Source organism: Hetaerina americana, unplaced genomic scaffold, assembly GCF_022747635.1.
Source record: "Hetaerina americana unplaced genomic scaffold, ioHetAmer1.1.p SCAF_14, whole genome shotgun sequence".
Taxonomy (NCBI): Eukaryota; Metazoa; Arthropoda; class Insecta; order Odonata; family Calopterygidae; genus Hetaerina; species Hetaerina americana.
The window spans coordinates 9,063,110-9,083,202 of NW_027286514.1; the positions used below are offsets into that span (position 1 = coordinate 9,063,110).

The 20,093-nt window shown below is 34.4% G+C and overlaps 1 protein-coding gene across 1 annotated transcript in view; it reads left to right on the forward strand.

Moving 5' to 3' along the window:
- The window catches only part of LOC139686321 (chitinase-3-like protein 2), a 16,678-nt gene extending 3,454 nt beyond the window's left edge, over window positions 1-13,224 (forward strand). Inside the window, exons 3-8 of the mRNA XM_071583477.1 lie at window positions 1-136; window positions 1,065-1,189; window positions 1,422-1,649; window positions 2,867-3,082; window positions 4,343-4,550; window positions 9,886-13,224. The exon at window positions 1-136 is cut by the window's left edge and continues 166 nt beyond it. Coding sequence (XP_071439578.1) covers window positions 1-136; window positions 1,065-1,189; window positions 1,422-1,649; window positions 2,867-3,082; window positions 4,343-4,550; window positions 9,886-10,140 — 1,168 coding nt within the window. The 3' untranslated portion in view covers window positions 10,141-13,224. The remainder of the gene's footprint in view (window positions 137-1,064; window positions 1,190-1,421; window positions 1,650-2,866; window positions 3,083-4,342; window positions 4,551-9,885) is intronic.
- The last annotated feature ends 6,869 nt before the right edge of the window (window positions 13,225-20,093 follow it).

Consider the following 20,093-nt stretch of genomic DNA (forward strand, 5'->3'; position numbering starts at 1 on the left):
CCCAAGGAAACTTGATGAAACCAGAGATGACCTGCAGCCTGAAGACATTGATCCTTTCTTATGCACTCATGTAATTGTTGCTTTTGCTAGAATAATCAATGGGAATGTGTCTCCACAAATTTCTTCTGATACTGATGTAAGTATATATAATCCCGTGTACTTTCTATTTGCCCATTTGTTTATGGATTCCCTCTGTATTGATTGTGAGAATAAAATTAGAAGTACTACCTCCTATTATTTAATACAAAAGATTAAAATTTGTGAAGGAGTTCGAGTTGAAGTGCTTTCCAGTTTTCGATTTCCCTCCTTTGCTTAGTGAAAATAAATTTCTGGAGTTCTCCAAGTTATAACTTTTAAATATGGAGAAGTGAAGTGAGAGCCTTTCATTACATTTTTTGTGTTGCTAAATCAGAATGCAGTGTTCATATGCTGCCTTTGGAAAACATCCCTTCAATATGTGTGCTCTAAGAATGAGGTTTATTTTGAGTATGAATGTATGTCATTTTCAGTAGTCATTGCCTGTGATTTAGTTAATGTGAAATGGATTGGTATGTCTTTTGGGCCAAAAAAAGCAAAGTTCACTCATGGAAATTCATGGCATCTACACAGAATTTAGGACAGCTCCTGTTTTTCACAAATTCATTCTCTTAACCTTGATCATTTGCCATAAAACCCTCTCTCTGAGCAATACTTGATTTCCCTACCCAAAACTTTACACGTAAGAGGCTTAATTTCCCGACTTATAATGCTATCCAACTATGATTTCTTTTGTGATACATCTCTTGAGACAGGTGTAAAAATTTCTCATGGACAGATGTAGACACAAGATAAGACAATATTGAGTAATAACTGTTTGATTTCCAAGTACAATTATCAAAGTTATCCTTTGGCTTATCTTAATATCCATATTTGACTGCGCAGGATAAATTACCAATCTTTGATGTTCATATGATTCTGTTGGTATATAAAGAGATGAATCCATGAAAAAAGTTTTTATAAAGTTTAAACTGTGTATAAATGCTTTTTTAAACTGATTTTTAAGCTTCTGTGGTAAATTGTTACAGATATACGGTAGAGTGGTTGCTTTGAAAAAGAGGAATTCAAATCTCAAAGTAATGCTAAGTGTTGGTGGTTATGGTGATTCTGATGGATTTCCATTTGTTGTCTCATCAGCTGAAAGACGGAAAAGGTTATACATTTTTTGTAATCCTGTTTGTTTAAATCTTTTCTAAACCTTTACTTATTTTGATTATTATTAGTGGTAATGGTGTGCTCTTAGTTATGAATAGCATGTTAATGTTTGTGTTGCAGCATGTTCATTATCATGGAATTTATAGTGCATAATAATATTCATTGAGTTTAATGCTATATATTTTTGTCATTACAACTTTGACATTACACTTTTGACCTCAATTTCCCAGGTTTGTGAAACAAGCAGTTAATCTCCTGCAGGAGTTTTCATTTGATGGTATGGATCTTGATTGGGAGTTTCCGGGTATTGCTGGTAAAACAAAAGAAAGAGGCAATTTTACATTATTATTGAAGGATTTGTATCCTGCTCTGCAGTTGCACAAGTTAATATTAAGTGTTGCAGTGGCAGCTCCAAGGACTGTTATTGACTCTGCTTATGAAGTCAGGGAAATGGCAAAGTAAGTAGGCAATCAATAACCTTATGTATGATATATTTTGCAAAATGTTTGATAGAATTAGCCCTCAAGCTTCTTGACATTTGACATCTAGTTATTTTAAGAGCTGGAATAAGTCAAGAAAATAATGAAGATTGTAAATACTTGTCTCAATAAATCTAAAAAAATATTGACAGCTGAAGGAATTAGATTCAGAGATTATTCAACTAATCCTTATCATTTCTCAACAATTTGTAGTAAATATCTAATTGAAAGGCTTATAATATTTTTGTTGATGAGCCCTAAAATGAACAACTTTTCAGTACCATGCACTTGATGTTAATACTTTTTACTTTCAAAGATATTTGATGAGTGCTTTTCAGAGTAGGATGAAGTTCTTGCTTTGCTATCTATAAGGGGTGCTTCTGTCATCCTCCAACTTTTGTATGTGCTATCAACCATTTTATTTTTTGACAGTGAAATTTAGCAAAGTACATCATTATTAAAAGAAGAAAATAAGACTTAAATGGCACATAGCATCTGACACATGCATCTTCCTTTCTGATATTATTCTTTTTTCCATTAAATTTTTTAAAATAATTTGTGGCTTAGTTTAAGCTTTTTAAAATGTTGAGAATCAAATGTAAAAGTGAGGAAGGTATTAAAGAAAACAAAGGTATCAAAGTGAAAAGAAAGGCTTTCAATGATTCCTATATTGTTGAGGAGGATGCAACTTTGACTTATCTGAAACCTTAATGGAAAATTATGATGGTGGTAGAGAGGGAGAGTTTTGGGGAGCACCAGAAGCTCTTTCTAAGTACGAAGTGCTTCAGTATTGTCTTTAAAACTAAATTTTAGATTAAGAACATTCTTTCACTAAGTGTGGGCTACAATTTTATCATCCTTAACTATTTTTTATACTGTGAGAAACACCTCCCTCTACTGTTAGTGTTTTATAAAAAATACAGTTGGACCATTGTAAATGTTGTTTATGAAAAAAGCGGTTAAACATTATGAACATTTTACCTTCATGTGCTGAATGAAACTAATCTCTAAATGGCCTTGTACCACACCAGAGCTTATTATATACTTTGATATGTTTTATGAAAATTCAAGCACAGGAAATACAAATTTTGAGTGATGATAAGTCTTACTGTCTTTATTATGATATTTAATTTGTATCTCTCACCTGTTCGCATATGCATTTAAACATATTTAACTGTAGCATTCCAATGTTTCAGGGTGGTGGATTTTGTGAATTTGATGTCTTATGACTTCCGATTTTATGTTTGGTATTTACCAATGACTGGGTCCAATTCACCTCTTTTCCGACGCTCTGAGGAGGAAGGTCTATTTTCAACTCTCAATACCAACTGGTCTGTAGCATATTGGCGCCACCTTGGAATGCCAGCCTCCAAACTTGTCGTTGGTATACCTACGTATGGACATTCATTTACGTGAGTCTCTTTTCATTGTTACCTATTTTCTACTCTTTGAGTATTTCATGTTTTCATAACACCCAGTTTTAACTTGTGGTATGTGAGATTTGTTATGATATATGTATTTAGTATGCATGGTATCATTTAATCATTTGATGCATGTTATTGATATGATGGTAAATCCTTGTCTCTGCATTTCTTATGTAAAAGTTTTAGGAATAATGTTAAAAAAATTATTTTATTTTGAGAAAAAGTTGTTTAGTCAGAAGGAAATTTGCAAAATGGTGAAACAAAAATTTATAGATACCTTTGGTATTGACATGAATTGCAGTGATCATGAAAATCTGGCCCTTATTATGGTGTACCTCTTTAGAATACCAGTGTACCTCAATCTGAGATTCACCGAACATATATATCATATTGGGTCACGGTAGTCCAGGGGTTGAACTGCTGACGGTAAGGCCTGGGTTCGATTTCCAGGCAAGCCTCTGGGCACCTGCAGCTCCACCAAAGCTATGTGATTTTTCAGGTTCCAGATCTTCCTGGGAAACCATAACCGGAACAGGGAGAGGAACTATCCCTCCTATCCTGATGAGTGAATTTCACATGCCATCAGGTTTAGTAGTGGGATAACTCAATCGTCACCTTCTCACCCGATTTTAGAGTTGATTACTGTGTTTATGGTTTTGTTTATATATTTCACATTCCTTTGGCTTGGATACCTGTTAAATGCCAGTGGTACTTGTAATGTTAATCTACTCTTTAATTTTTATCTCAAAAATTAAATCTTAAAAATGAATGTAATAAAAGCCAACTGCCCATATTTGCAAAATTATTTGGTAATGAAAGGTGAATGATATGTAGGCTTCCTACGTAACCTGTGGTAGGCCTCTTGCAGTTTTTGTTGTGATTTAAATAAGGTCACAATACTTTGATTGTTATGTTGAATTGCTGTGGAGTAAATAATAGCAATTAACATTTTGAGTGCACTCTCAATTATAGATAGTGATAGATCCTTATGTCTCAATAATTTGATTTATGTGAAACAACTAAATCACTGGTCCCCTCAATAGATTATGCCAATTTTGATGATTGGTGTGGAAATTTTGTTTACAGGTTTTCAAATAACAGTAATCCTTTAAAGTCACAAAACATTTCAGTAAAAGGGAAGTTGAGTGGCTTCCCTATTACTGTTTCTTGTCTAATTTATTATTAGCAGAATATATCCTGATTTTAAGAAAGAAAATATGACAAAGTAATACTTTCTCTGCATTACAGATTGCTTAACCTCTATAACAATGGGCTTGGAGCACCTGCAGTTGGTGAAGGTCTGATAGGGAATGAAGGATTTGTTTCATTTCCTGAAGTCTGTGCTTTCATCGCTAATGGTGCTACAAGAGTCTTTGATGAGGAGAGCCAATCACCATATGCCTACTTAGGAGATCAGTGGGTCTCATATGATGACCAACAAAGTGTTAGGAGAAAGGTAGGAAGCAATTCTCATGCATGGATAGTATGTAATTAGTATGGATAGTAGTCATTCTCATGAGTTATGGATAGTATGAACTTAGCTACATACCTTCATTCTACGATGGTAATTAGACATCAGAGGTCAATGTTTCATTGCTTGACGTCTCATGAAATTTTTACGAATGGATTTACTCTATACCTGAATCATTTGGATGTATTTTTATTTGGATTTTAGATAGACTTTTAGTAATTGGTTTGATTGTTTTTGTTTCCATAAAATTATTAATGATAGTATATCCCTTATACTTTAAAAATGAATTGCAATCATATAACTTTTCTTACTTTTTCCTGCAGAGGGTTTTTCTTTGGAAAAACTCTTTCAATTTTCTCGTCAGTTTCCTTAATTTTGGAATATGGCTAATTGTAGACCTGAAATTTTTCTCCGATAGTGCAAACTATAAAAGTATGGAGAGCTGGGGTCCAAGTCTGTGGCTAATTTCTTCTGAGAAAAGAGCTTCACAACTCTCTTAAAATAGCTTAAGTCCCAGCCCAAGTCTAGCTTATGCTTCTATGGAAGGAGAAGATGATTCTCCTGGAGAAACAGTCTATTCATCTGATTCTTAGTCTCAAAAAAGCAACTTCCAGGGGTTCTTCATGGGAGATTTACGAGGCTGGTCCCATAAGTACCCAGCCTGACCTAGAGATGGCAGTAGTTGTTTGAAAATTATCACTGTATTAGAAAGTATGTAATCTATAAAGCATACTACCTTGATCAAAAATTTCCCGGAATTTATTCAGAAAATTAAAAATACAAGTTTATTCATCTAAATCTATATTGTCCCCTTCAAAGTAATCCCCATCGACTGCAACACACTTATGCCAGCGCTTGATCCAATCCTCGAAACATTTTTTATATTCGGTTTTCGGTATGTCCATCAGTGCTTCCTGCGATTTTTCCATTACTTCCTCTCGGCTGCTAAAACGCGTTCCCCGTAATGGTTTTTTAACTCGATTGAACAGAAAGAAGTCACAGGGAGCCAAATCAGGTGAATTCGGTGGCTGTTGGATGGTATTTGTTGCATTTTTCGTCAAAAAATTACGAATAATGATAGCACTGTGCGACGGTGCGTTATCATGATGCAAAATCCACGAGTTTTCTGCCCACATTTCTGGTCTCTTTCGGCGAATTGCTTCACGCAAACGTCTCATAACGCCCAAATAATACTCTTTGTTTACTGTCTGGCCTTCTGGCAAAAATTCATGATGCACTACACCGTTGTAATCCATGAAAACCGTCAGCATTGCCTTCTTTTTTGACTGAAAACGACATGGTTTTTTTGGTCTCGGCTCATTTGGTGAACGCCATTCACTTGCCTGATGTCTGGATTGCGTGTCGTACTCATAAACCCACGTCTCGTCTCCAGTAATGATCCTTTTGATGAATGTGGGATCGGATTCAGCCTCGCAAATCATGTCTTTTGCGATGTCAACACGGTCTCTTTTTTGCATGAAATTGAGGTCTTTTGGCACCAACTTTGCTGCTACACGACGGAAACCCAAATCATTAACCACAATGTCTTGGGCGGATCCATAGGCAATGTTCAAGTCCTCCGCTATTTCTCTGATGGTTAATTTGCGGTTATTGACCAACATTTCTTTTACTTTATCAATTTTTTCACCGACTTTCGATGTCGATGGTCTGCCACTGCGTTCATCATCTTCGATTGACTCACGACCACTTCTGAACCGCTCGTGCCACTGGTAAACGACCGTTTTTTTTAGAGAATCGTTGCCGAAACACTTTTCCAACATTTCCAACGTCCGTGCGCCACTAAATCCGTTTTTTACGCAAAATTTAATACAAGTTCGTTGTTGCAAATTTAAATCCATTTCTGCAATTGTAAAAAATCGCCAACACACACAGAGATAGATGTACTCTTGGCTACGTAACTTTTGCAAATGTCAAGTTATGACACTAAGATTTAAAGGGAATATCAACAGCAGATGTACCAATTTAACAAAAAAAACAGAACTCAAATCGGAACGATGGGAGCGCCACACGGTGGTTATTCCGGGAACTTTTTGATCAAGGTAGTATGTTTTAAGTTTGAAGACACTGCATTGTTTAGTATTTGTTTGGCAGCCATAAATAGTGAACGTTTTCAATGAATTTGTGGAAATGGAAAAAATTGGCCATTGTTATGTGGTACAATACTTTTTTTTGAAAGGTCTCAGCCCAACCAATATAAATGGTGATCTGGATTCTACTCTGGGAGAGTCTGCTCCTTTGTTTACAGCAGTAAAATATTGAATAGCAGAGTTATGTCGAGAATAATGTCGCGTGGTTGGCGGCCATGACATCACTGGAGGGAGCGTAGCACAGAATGAGAGAGTCGTATTAGGTTTATGAGTCTTTCATTGAACCCTTTTCAAGCTATGGGGTTCAGGCACCAGGGAATAAGGAGCAGCGAGCACTTACTAGTGTAGGGCATCTTGGGTGTGGTCGCTAGCTTGGCCAACGGACTTGGAGGCGGCATGGCACGTTGGGAGAGGTGCAGGGAAAGGTTGGGCATCTCTGGTGTGGTTTTAGGCTCAACCGATGGACTCAGAGGCAGGGTATCGGGTGAGGAATAAGTAAGGAATGGGTCCCTGCTCCAGGAGCGTCTCACTTTGTAAGGCATCGAGCCTTCAGGGGGAGGGATAACTTCAAAGCAGCTACATTGTAGCAACAAGGGAATTGGGTAGTGGACATTGTCTTGTCTTGTGGTTTCCGAGAAACCCGCGCTACATCACCATACATTGTCTGGTATGCTGGGGGGTACTCCTTGGGAGAGATAACTGTTAGTGGGGTTTTCCGAGAAACCCACATACAATTAAACGAGGCCATACTGTCAAGACGGGCATCGCATTTATTAAATGAATGACCAGTGTTCAGGAAAATCACCACCAATTTTATAGGGTGTACCTTCAGATATAATGGGAGAAAGAAATCATCATGGACATAGTAGTGGTACAAATGCTTTCCTTTGAAGATATGTATCAATAAACAAATGTGTTTGAAAGTGGCTGCTTTATTTTGCTCTCCTTTGTTGCTATTGCTCCCTTGTTGCTATTCTATTTGATTATACTGTGCCCTTCACCCTGCCTAGTTTTCAAACTCCTGGACTCTCATTACTCTCCCATCCTGCTATATCACTCCTTTGGATGTATACGAGGGAGGACCCAAAAGTAATGGAAATTGGGCTGCGGTGGGGAGCGAGAGTGGGGGAAGCCATTGTTTGGCCAATCGCCCATCAGGCTCACGCCTCCTGTGTCAGTATGTGCAGCACCATCACTGTGACTGGATTGGTCCGTCCGTGGGAGCTGTTTCAGTGAAACAACTTTTTCATTTCGGCAAAAAATGTGATGGATTATCAAGAGCAACGCGCTGCAGTGAAATTTTGTTTCCTGTTGGGGAAATTGGCCGCGTTGTTAATGTAATGCTTAAGACTGCTTATGGGGAAGCTGCCCTAAGCAAAACCAGAGTCTATAAGTGGTTTACACATTTTAAAAATGTTGAAATGTCAATTGAAGACCAACCTTGTTCAGGCCACCCTTCAACATCAAGAACTGACGAAAACTTCGACAAAATCAATGACCTCATTTGTGAAGACCATCGCAGAACCATTGATCAACTCTGTGAGATGTCTGGAGTGTCATGGAGTTCAATTCAAAGGATTCTATCTGACAATTTGCATATGATAAGGGTTGCCGCCAAATTCGTCCCTCGCCATCTCACTAAGGAGCAAAGGGAGCCATGAGTTCAGGCATGTTTTGAGCTTCAAAATCAGCTCGAAGAGGACCCTGATTTTTTTTCCAGGGTGATTACTGGTGATGAATCATGGTGCTATGGATACAATCCTGAAACAAAGCAGCAATCAAGCCAATGGAAGACAGCTGGCTCTCCTTGCCCAAAAAAAGCTCACCAAGTGAAATCAAGACAATGCTCATTTGTTTCTTCGATTGCAGAGGTATTGTGCACTCGGAGTTCGTTCCCCTGGGCCAAACTGTCAATCAGAAGTTTTACCTGGAGGTTGAAGAGATTGAGGGAGAGTATCTGGAAGAAAAGAGCAGATCTTTGGCACACAGGCGACTGGTTCTTCCATCATGACAATGCCCCGGCTCATACCGACCTCTCTGTGATGCAGTTTTTGACAAAAAATGGCATGACATCAATCGTCCATCCCCTCACTCACAGGATTTAGCTCCCTGTGACTTCTGTTTGTTCCCCAGTTTCAAGAGGGACATGAAAGGAAAGCATTTTGACACTGTGGAGGAGGTAAAACAAAAATCGCAAGAAGACCTAAAGCACATCCCGATAAATGAATTTCAGAAATGTTTCGAACAATGGAAGCATTGTTTGGAGAAGTGCATTGTGGTCAATGGGGAATACTTTAAAGGTGAACAAAATTTAATGTAAATATATTGAGAACTAAATAATCTATAACAACATTCCTGTTGTTTTTGAGTCCCCCCTTGTATGCATAAAATCACTTAAAAAATGTTGTGTAGGCCAAAAAAGGTGACAATAATAAAGAAATATGGTTGGTTTTAACTGGTTAGTCTTGTTTCTGTAATGAAATGTGAAATAGCTCTGGGAGAGAGGTCAAGGCAGTCATCAATAAGATCAGATTAGGCATATATTACAGCTTACAGAGCAGACTCTTTGCGTGTTTATTTGTGTGAAATTTGTTTCATTGAAGAGGTAGCAAGATGGAGAAGGAAAGACTTGTCACAATAAACAAGTCAAAATAAGAAATTTTTCATGAATTGAAATATTCAAATTTTGATCTGAAAAACATGAAAATCTCGTGGAATGTTGTCCTTAAGATTTTTGTGACCACATTGTGTGTGATGAGTGGATATAATTTCAATCCTGGAAAGATAATATCTCAAAAATGAATGTTGAGCAATACAAAGTTTTGTCCTGTTATTACTCAGTGAATAATATTTGGCATTTTTTATCCAATATTTTCTTTGCCACACCACATATGGGTGTCATGAATTTCAAAGTTCTGCTTCTCCACTAATCTCATTGAAGTTAAGCTCAGCCATCCAAGTTAAGTTGAAATGTAGTTCATGTCATTTGGCCTACCAAGAATGGAATAAAATTTTCCAATCAGAGAACGCCAGTTCAAAGAGAATAGAATGTAATAGAGGTTATAATAATATTCAATTTGGAAATGTTTCGATTCCAGGTGACTTTGTGCAAACAGTTGAATGCCATGGTATATATACTATGAGGTAATGTCATATAAATCACTCCTCTGACTCATACATGCTGTTTTCATTTATGTCCTTCCATCTAACAGGCAGAATTTGTTCAAGAGCGTGGACTATCAGGTGCAATGGTGTTCTCCCTTAATGAAGATGATTTCTGGGAAGGTTGCCAAGGAAGTAATTCAGGAATACCTTCTTCAGACGAGCCCCTTCCTCTGACATGGGAAGTCCATCATGTCCTGTTCCGCAGAGAGAGTATGGATAAACAAAAGGGTGTAGAAGACTCTAGGCAAAGCAGCCCACAGAAAGTCAACATGGATGCCATGGAAGGTGAAGGTTATTTGTGACAAATGGAGGCATCATTGTCACGTGCTCTCAGCACTATTGATTTAGCAGGAATGGATAATCCATCCCCGCAATGGACTGAGGGTATCCAATCGAGTAAGCAGGCCTCATTTACCTATGACCATGTGACTTCTGAGTAAGATATTAGTAAATTCCTTTCATTCATTAGTATTATTTTTCTATTACGTTTTTCACTGTTACAGGAATTTCGTGAATAATTTTGTTTTCATGCGTATATATTTTTTTAATTAAATGTTTCTCAGGATATTTTTTATGATTACATATTTTGCAGCATTAAGTCTTCAAGATGTTTCGTGATTAATGTAGAAAAACTATATAAGTGAATTTTTACTAATGAGGTGGTATTTGTTGATTATATTTATTTGATGGTATTTGAATTCAATTAGTCCCATTTAAGTTACCAGATGAGTGTGTGATGTTCTAATCACAAATTAAAATGAGAATGAAATCAGTATTTGAGGAAATAATGAGAAGGCAGCAAATGACTTTTGTATCAGAAAGTTAAATCTAAACATCTTAATACTGATTACAGGGTTTCTTTTAGTTTGCTCTCAGGGACCCTAGTACCTAGTGTCTCATAATATTATTTTGAATTTGTGTTAATATCTCTCCCTAATTTATGTTTTTGTTGATATTTTAAAATATTTAGTGTTTTAAAGGTACTAATAAAAGGGCCTTTATTCTGTAGTCATTGGGGCCTTATATTGGCTGCTAAGTTTTTGTATGGGAGTATATTGCCCTTTGCTTTAATTTCATGCACAGTTGTATTGCATTGATTAGCCCTTTTTTTGAGGTAAATGCATTATCATTAGCAAGTAAAGGATGAAAGCTGTTATTGAAATAATTACTAGCTTATAATGGGTTCTCCTTGTATATCTGTTAGTTACCAAATTGTTCCAATTAGTGCATTTGTATCTATGCCAGCAAGTGACATATGATATTTTATTCTGTGAGATATGAAGTATTTTAAGATAGCTGATTTAAATTCATTTAAAAGGTGCATATTTTAATTAATTGTATTGTAAAACCTGACCAGGCTTATCTCTTGGCGTTTTTTTTCATATTTTTATGCTAATGACACTTGGTAGTTGAATTTGGCTCAGTGCATTCCAATGATCTCTCTTACTTTTTGGTGTCAATAATTTCACAAGTTTAATTATTCCTATCAAGGAGTATGAATCTTGTATCTAGGATTCATGGCAGTGAATTTGATCCTATAGAAAAACAATCTTTACAAAATTGATATTATGTGATGATTGTTTCATTAAATAGAAGTATAATGTAACAGATTTAGTGAAACATCATTGATGAAGAGTAAGCTTATTTTAAAATGATTGATACATCTATTATGACCATAAATGTATTGAAAGTTTATGGTGCATGGCCACACAATATCATTACGTTGAGTAACTGCATGGTGAAAAAAAGGGTGAAAAATTTTTGTGACAAATTCAGATTTATGTCCATATTCATTCAATACATTATATATTATCAATTTTTGTAATACCATTGAAATTATACTTCCAGAGATGCTTCCAAGTATAGGTACCAAAATGTATGATGCATTTATCATGTATGACTTTTGCATGAGTTGTTTTATCTAGCATTCCTAAAAGGTAATAAGGAAAATAACCTAGACTTTTAGAATATAAATGAATGATGTAAATTATAAGTCAACCATCATTGTCTAGTTTTGATTAGTGTTGTCATTTTGTTAGAAACTGAGAGGAATAAGCAAGTGTATATGAAATTTTTCAAGCATGCATAGTCACTGAAAACATTGCTTTTTGTGTGAGGAAATAACTGGGGATTAAGAACATTTAGTCCAGAAAAGTTAGGCTCTGAAATTTCCAAGACTGACCTCATTTCAAATGTTTTTCCAGGTCTTAATTATCTCTTGTTAACATTTAGATGTAAGTACAATTGTTGTTCCTAAACAGCTTAATGTGTAATAGTTTGTTATACAAGGTTTTACTATGCTAATAGGTACTAGTAAGGTCAAGACTAAAACTGCAGTTATCTGATAGAGAAAATTGTCGGTTTATTTTAATCAAAATTACAATATTTTTTCTTAAATGTTTTTATGGTAATAATTAGGTTATGTATGAATATTGTATAATGGAGTGGTGCAATTTTTGCTTGGCTTGCAGGCTTTAAAGGACATTAGTTATACTAATACTCAATTTTAATGTATGAAAGGAGCTCATGTCAGTATATACTAATTTTATTGCTACACTATTAGCCTTTCTTAGATGCAGGTTGAATAATTTCTTCCATGTTCACAGATACCCATGCTCTAATGATTTGGAAATGAAAAGTATTGTATATTTCTCTTGATAATCTAAATTTGAGCTTTTTCTTTGTGTTGTTTGAAGTATTCTAAGAAAGAAATAACTCACTCCTTTTAGTTTGAAAGTACTTCAAGTACCCCAAATTCAATTATTTAGATCTTCAAATGCCATCAAGGATATTGTTTCTCTTCTTAAAATTGTTTAGGTACTAGATTGGGTGGTCTCTTTTTAAAGTTCATTTATATAAATCAGAAGAGGTGTTTCCTACATTTTTATTTACAACAAATGTCAGAAACTTGTGGCCTGCAAGCTAAAGACATCTTTGTGATATCTGCCAGTTCACATTGGGGATCCTTCTGTATTGAGGATTGCGTGAACAAAAACACTGATTTTTCATTTAAGTTAAAATATATAAATTTTTGGAGTAGTCATTGACTCTTAAGCTTTTACAATCAGGTTATAGGAGATTTAATGAGGAATTTCAATACTGATACAGTATATGTTGCTCTTATCATGTTTTAAATGGAATTTGAGTTTACACTCATATAAGTAAATATTGATATTCTCTGTGTAGTGTAGATAGAACGTATTTTATTGAACATTTGTGTATTGAGCATGTAATGTAGCGTTTCTGTTTAACACGTATTGTTTGATTTGATCAATTGATTTCCATCGACACAGTTCTAAATGGAGTATATGTGTTGATGCTAATGTTGATCTACTAATGTACGATTCACAATTTGTTCAGTTTAAATAGACAGACAAAATTTTAAATTAAGCCTTTTAAATTAAATTTAACTTCTCTGTGTATCTTCATAGACTATGGAAAATTCTTTCCTAGTGTTATTTCCCCGAGCATACTCAGGCATCAGTGTAAAAAGTGGATAGATAGAGATTCTAAGGTATAAATAGACTTTATTATTGTGAATAATGTATAATATACATTGCAATTGCATATTAGCTTCTTTTTTGGTTCTGTACAATCCTAATTATTTAATTAGGATTGTACCAGAATTACTCAGCTTCTTGATCTCAAATTCAGGAAAAAAGAATGAGTAAAAGGGCTAAATCTTTGGAGAAAGCTGGGAAATTGGTTTTTTGTATCGGGCATTTTCAATGGAAATTACTTATGAGATCAGATTGTGTTAGATATAGGCCATTGAACGTGCAAACCCTGGCAAATGCAAAAAAAACTGGTTTTAGAACGAATTCAGTGATACCAGTAGCATGAAAAATGGTGAGGCATGATCCATTTAAAAAATTACTTATTCAGACTTCTTACCCTGGGAAAACAATTAATTAGAAGCATATCTCGCTTGCCAGGAAAATGGTAAAAATCCAAGAATGGGAATCTATAAAATGAGTGGCTAACCTTTTTTATCTTAATATAAAAATTATTTGACCTTCTAGTTCTGATGAAATGAAATGTCATCATCCTAGGGATTTTATTTGCAATAATGATTACCTAAATTAATTTTCATTATGAGATTTTTCAGCTCATGCTTTGTATGAAAACTAAAACTGCAAAAAATAAGGACATTTCCCAAAAACAACATGGCTTAAATTTCCTTATGTACTAATGCTTATGAAATATTTACTCTGGGGATTTTATCATATAATCTTAGGAGTAAAATCTTATAACTGCAAAATCATAAGTTGATATTGTTATTAAGTTTATATCTTGAGTTGATATTTATCTGCCATACTTGCATAGTCTACCATGCATGCACCAGATTTCGTTGTCCTATACATGGTTTTTAAAATTTTGTTTGATTGTTTGGTATTCAATTTGTTGACCTAAGTATTACATCATTTCAAATGAAGTTATCAGCTAAGAGTTTAGATAAATAAATTAATATTGTATAAACACAATTGAAAATACATCAATAGTATTAATTCAATAAAATCCCAGTTCATCTTGGTTTAAAATGTTTATAACAAATTCTTTCAGTTTTATTAACTGAAGTGTGCCCATAGAAAGATGACCATGGTTTGCTGGAAGCGCTTATGAAGGAATAGGGAATCAATTGAATTCTTGCTATTTAAGTTCATGTGAAACGAAAAGTTTTAGTCTCAAGTTTTTTAGGTCCCTGTGTTTCTGTCATCTTGTTTTCTCAATACAGCATCAATTTTCTGAGAATTTCTAAGAAAGATATCAAAATTCCCTTTTCATAATTACTGGTGATGTAGTGAATCTCAAATCATACATTTCAATGATACATTATGATAAAATTCAAGCAAATGCCCTCTTGGTGATATTCAAAGGCTTATTAACTCTGTTAACCAAATTTTATTTGACCACTGTGGAACATCAGCCGTAAGATGCTCAAATATTTTAGCAGCAACAACCAAATATATGAGTAACTATATTTTGATGGTGAATGTTAAAATTTAAAAATTCTGAGAAATAGCAGCGACTGACCATACATTGCTTAATTACAACTGAAAATTGCGGAAGAAAATTAGCACCATTTTGGTGAAGTTTAGATGTCTTTTATACAGATAAAAATTGATCATTTAGTTATCTTAATGCATGAAACAAATTTGATAAATGAGATAATTCAATCAGGCTCTTTATTTCCTTCCTTTTTTCAGATACTTAAAATTCAGTAGACTTAATTTTTTAAGAAAATTGGCAATATGTTTTATTTAAACAAGTTTATTTCATATTTTATTGGGATCTTCTTACACTTTAGAACTCTAATGCATCATGCTGAGTTTTTACAAGTCCATGATCAACAGTTCAAATGATTAGTTGGGGAAAATATTCTATGGGGTTACATGCATATACCAGAAAACTCTAGGTATCGGCATCTTGCCTAAATCCTAAGAACTCATGGCTTTATATAGTCTAAATTAGCAATGGGTTACTATGTAAGTTTATCTGTATAATATTGGGAGTGAGGCAGTAGTGCAAATAGTTATGTATTCAGCATTAGATTCTTTTGTAATGCTAGCAACATTTTATTGGAAATTTTATGGATGTTAGGTTTGAGATTTATTTTCTTTAGTACCTAAGATCTCCCATGATTTATTTTGTTTTCAATCCATGCAAAGCAAGCAAATTTTTACTATGGTCCTGTAAAGGTGCTAACATAATATATCTAAATAATTGGTGGTACAATTAGAAAAATGGAATTAAATGTTTTTGTAAAATGTATTATGTCATGCATTAGTACAGAGAGATGAGTCAGTCCGATCCACTAAACAGAGCTAAAGTGAACTGAGAGAGGAGCCTTGACAGTGTTTTCTTTGAAGTTTATGGAGTGATTACTAAATAAATGCATTCATATATTGTATTTCTTGTATGAAAAAAGGTAATTTTCTGCGTTGCTTGAAAAGAAGGGGAGCACAATGCTTAGTTATTGGTTCAAATGCACAAAGCAAAGAACAGGCTGTGTTATGTCCCCATACCACACTTTTGATACTTGCAATTGTACCGTCCAAACTGTTATGATAAAATATGTGGATGAATTTTGAACCCACTTTGACAGCACTTAATTTCATTTCATGAATGAACAAAGATACCTTGTAACTTCACTGCTACTAAGAGTATCATTGCACCATAAGGTTCTTTCACCATCAGACCGCTTTGAAAAATTGCGAATTATGGAAGATAAACTAACAAAACTTCCCAGTGTGGATATTATACTAAAATGCCCTATGAAATAGGACAATGCAAGTTGAGAATTAACTGAATAAAAATTAATTGCTGTTGAAACTTAGGCTTTTTAAAACATGGTGAATGGGTTTTTGAATACCTGGGTTCTCGGATATCTAGAAACATAAGTCTGCTTCCCTGCATCTGTACTTCTCCACGTGGGATTCCCACCTTTCTCTCCATGTGGGTTTTCCCACCCTTTTTCTCTTCCCTTATACAGTACATTTCTCATACAGTACAGAATTTAAATACATGCAATTAAGCACTTCTGGCTTAAAAATTGTTCTCTTCATGGGCCTGAACTGGAGCCTCTACAAAGAAAGCTTACATGTGTATGAAGGGATAGGGATGGTCGATGCTTAAAAATGGGTCCCACTTAAATGAAGAAATGGCTAAAGAAGAGGTGGAAAGAGACAAAGATGAAAGCCATTTCTGTGAGGCAAACACAAAATGTTCTCCAATTACAATGTGTCCACTCTCGCTCTTATAAGACCCTTGGCAATGTTGCGCAACCAGGAACCAATCTACTAAGCTCTTGAAGCTAAATTTCCCCATCTTTATTCTCTCCACATGACACATGGTATACCTGTTATGCCACTTCTGCTACCCAGAAAATGATCTTAGTTTTAATAATTGCCCCTAATTTTCGTAAGGGTTCCTTTTTCCCTTGATAAGCCAGCATGTCCCTCTCTGCCCATACCAAATATCCCAGTTTTCGCCCCCTGGCCAATGGGAATATGTGCCGAAACACAAATGGATGGGTGGTAACTCAGGCGGTTGAAACTCTATGAAAACCTGGGTGAGGAACCTGTGGGTTGGGGACCTTTTTTATCATAAAACCCAGGTTTTAACTTGCCAAGTTTTTTCAGTAAATACTATATATAATTCATGTAGTGTTATTTCATATTCAAAACTAGAAATATTAAGAATCCTTCAACAGTATTCTAAAGAAAAAATTTTTTCAATACCAATTGAAAATATGCCTGCTCTTTGTGCACAAATATAATTCTTAATTAAAATTTTCAAAGGAGAATTATTTGGGCAAGTACATTTATTGCATCATGTTGGTTTTCAGAAGAGGCTTTCAGGTGTCTAGGGGCAAAAACTTACTCCAGTCCATTTTAGAGTGATACTAGGGTAATTAATCATGTTTCCAAGCTCATTATATTTACTGTCTGATTGATTTGGTGGGATTTCCATTTTGCTTCAAAGTGTAAATTTAGGTTTGAATTTTTGAAGCAGTGTACTGCATGTATTGCATCAGTAATAAGGTTATCATAGCAGCAGTATAGTGTATGAAGTTAAACGACAATTTGCTTAACTTATATAGTATAATCCAAATCAGAACTTCTACATGGAGTCAGTAGATGTTAATAATTCCTCTGGATCAAGAAGGGGAACTGTTCTAGGATCTTCTTCATTTGTAATGAACCTTTATGGCCTTAGCTGTTGTATTCCCTAGTTATTACCTAATATCTAACAATGCATGGCATCCATTCAAAAAATGGCTACCTTTCCCAAAAAGGTAGCCATTTGTTGTAGGTAAGTTGAGCTCAGTTAAAATGTTAAGCAAAATTAAATAAACTTTTAATTTTTTGGTAATCCTTGTTAATTTGTTATTTAAGGACATTCAAGAACTGAGGTTGTGCTTTCATAACCAATTAGATTTTTTTAAATATTGTGAAATCTTGGGTGTGTTAAGGTTTTATTTGTTTATAGACTGTCTTTATGTAGGTTTTTTGGGTAAGAAAAAGATTAGCTAATTTGCTGAGTGATAAACTTCCAGGGTAGTTGCAAGCTCCATCAGCCACTGCTTTTGACATCACATTCATAAAATCATATACTTCCTTATTTATTTATTTTTTTTCTTATATTAGTTTGTGAAAGATCAAGACGATACAAAATAATGATTTTTTAGATCCAATTTGGAGGAAATTTTTCAATGTATTGTGACATACAGTACTTTGTGAAAGGCAGATTTAAAATACAGAATTACAAACATTGGAAATAAATTTTACGTTTTTACAGATTCTTCATGTTGTTCTTGAATTACAGCTGTCATTATATAATATTGAATTTTGCATTATAAACTAAGTCCAAGCATGTAGGTCAACTTCCTCACGGCAACTGAAATTGTCGTAATTTGCTCTATTGTAATAATTTTCACATCATAATTTTTTTGATTGCTGATAATTGTGAAAAAATTTGGGTCCCCCATAAAATTAGGTAAAGATACATAAAATGTCCATTTAATGGTGTTGCCACTCTTTGATATGTTTAGCCACCCACTGTTCAAGTTGATCCCTAATGGGCTGCAGGCCAAGCTCCTTAACTGATTTTTTACAATTACTGAAGCTCAAGCATTGTTTTTATCATAATGTTCATTTTCCATGCATCTTTGAGTATACATCTAGACCAAAAAGGGTACTTGGATCTGGAATTGAAACAAGAATAATTTCTATGCATACCTTAGTAGCTCAGTATTCCAAGAATAATTAAAAAATTTTATTCTGCTGCAGGACTAAGAGCTTGCAAAATATTTGTTGCATCCTCTGAACTGAGGCATCTAGTACTCTTCTGTGAGAAATTACTATTCTCCTACCCAAAAATAGTTCATGTTGGAGGCTGTTTGTCTTGCATTTGAACACTTATGAAAGCTTTTTAACCATCATTAAAACAGAAGCTTATGCGAGAGTGAATTCCATTCTACTTTTGTGCTATTTTTATACACCTCGAGCCCATTGTGGGGACAAGATCTCGAGCACCCTTTTACAGTCTCTCGTATCAATTTTGATGGCTTATCAAAATCCCCATAATTTATATTTTCACTGACTGATTTGATACATAAAACTTAAATTGGAAACATGACAACAAAATGCGTGGAAAATTTTACTTTTATTTTTCTGTGCAATTTTTTGACATTGGTTATCATCTTGCTCTACACATCTGATTTACCGTTCCAAAGTAAATTTATTTCAAAGCTATATAATTTTAAAAGTATCAGTGTAATTCAACTTAAGTATTTCATGCACAATTGTCTCTCAGTTTCCTAATTTTCAAATGAGATAAAATTTAATCATTATAAATACTTAATGACTGTATAACACGTTAATTGTTTAAATCATTCCTAATAGCAATAGTAAAATGAGCATTAGTTTTTCTAATCTTCATTTAAGAAATGCAATTACCTCACCTAGTGTAGGCATAAGAGTATTTTACACAAAATAATTTAGTCAAATGCAACCTTCAAAGAATTTTGTGAATACTTCTATCATAAATTATTATTTTCCTTTAAAAAAATAAGTTGTAAAATGTGGTCTAAAATATTTGGCCTCTCTCTGAAAGTAAATGCCTTTTTTTTAGAATTAGGAATAAAAAACAATTTTCAGTTTTATTGCATATTTAAAAATTTATTTTTAAATGTGTTCTTTAAAAGGGATTCCATATGTAAGAATTGAAGTAGCAAGTTCAAAACTCAATTGTACCACCAAGCAGCACTGCTTATTATGTGTTGTGTAAGAACAATCTGTAATTTTATATTATGATGTACAAATTGGCTATCATGTTTTAAGACTTTTTGCAGTCTCATATGGTCATGGATTCACCTTAACAGTAAGCTTCATATGATGCAATAATTAAATAATTGGTACAAGTATGCCTGCAATACTGCTTATTGAAATAGGTATTGCATTTGGAATTTTTTGCTTGAAAGTGCTACTTTTTGGTGCAGAACTTGCATCATGTGAGACAGGAGGGTAAATCAAGTTTATGTAAATACTAATAAAGAGTTGTTATCCTCCGTCCTGTATGAAATTCATACAAATAAAATATTAGAAATGAGTGGCTGAAGTCCACATGCTTTAGTTTTAAGGCTTTTCATGATTGGAAGTTACATTCATTGTATTTTGGGGGTAATTCAAACATTTATTTTGCTGTACATGTAATTGCTACTAAAAAAAATTATTTTGTTGTGAATGTAGAT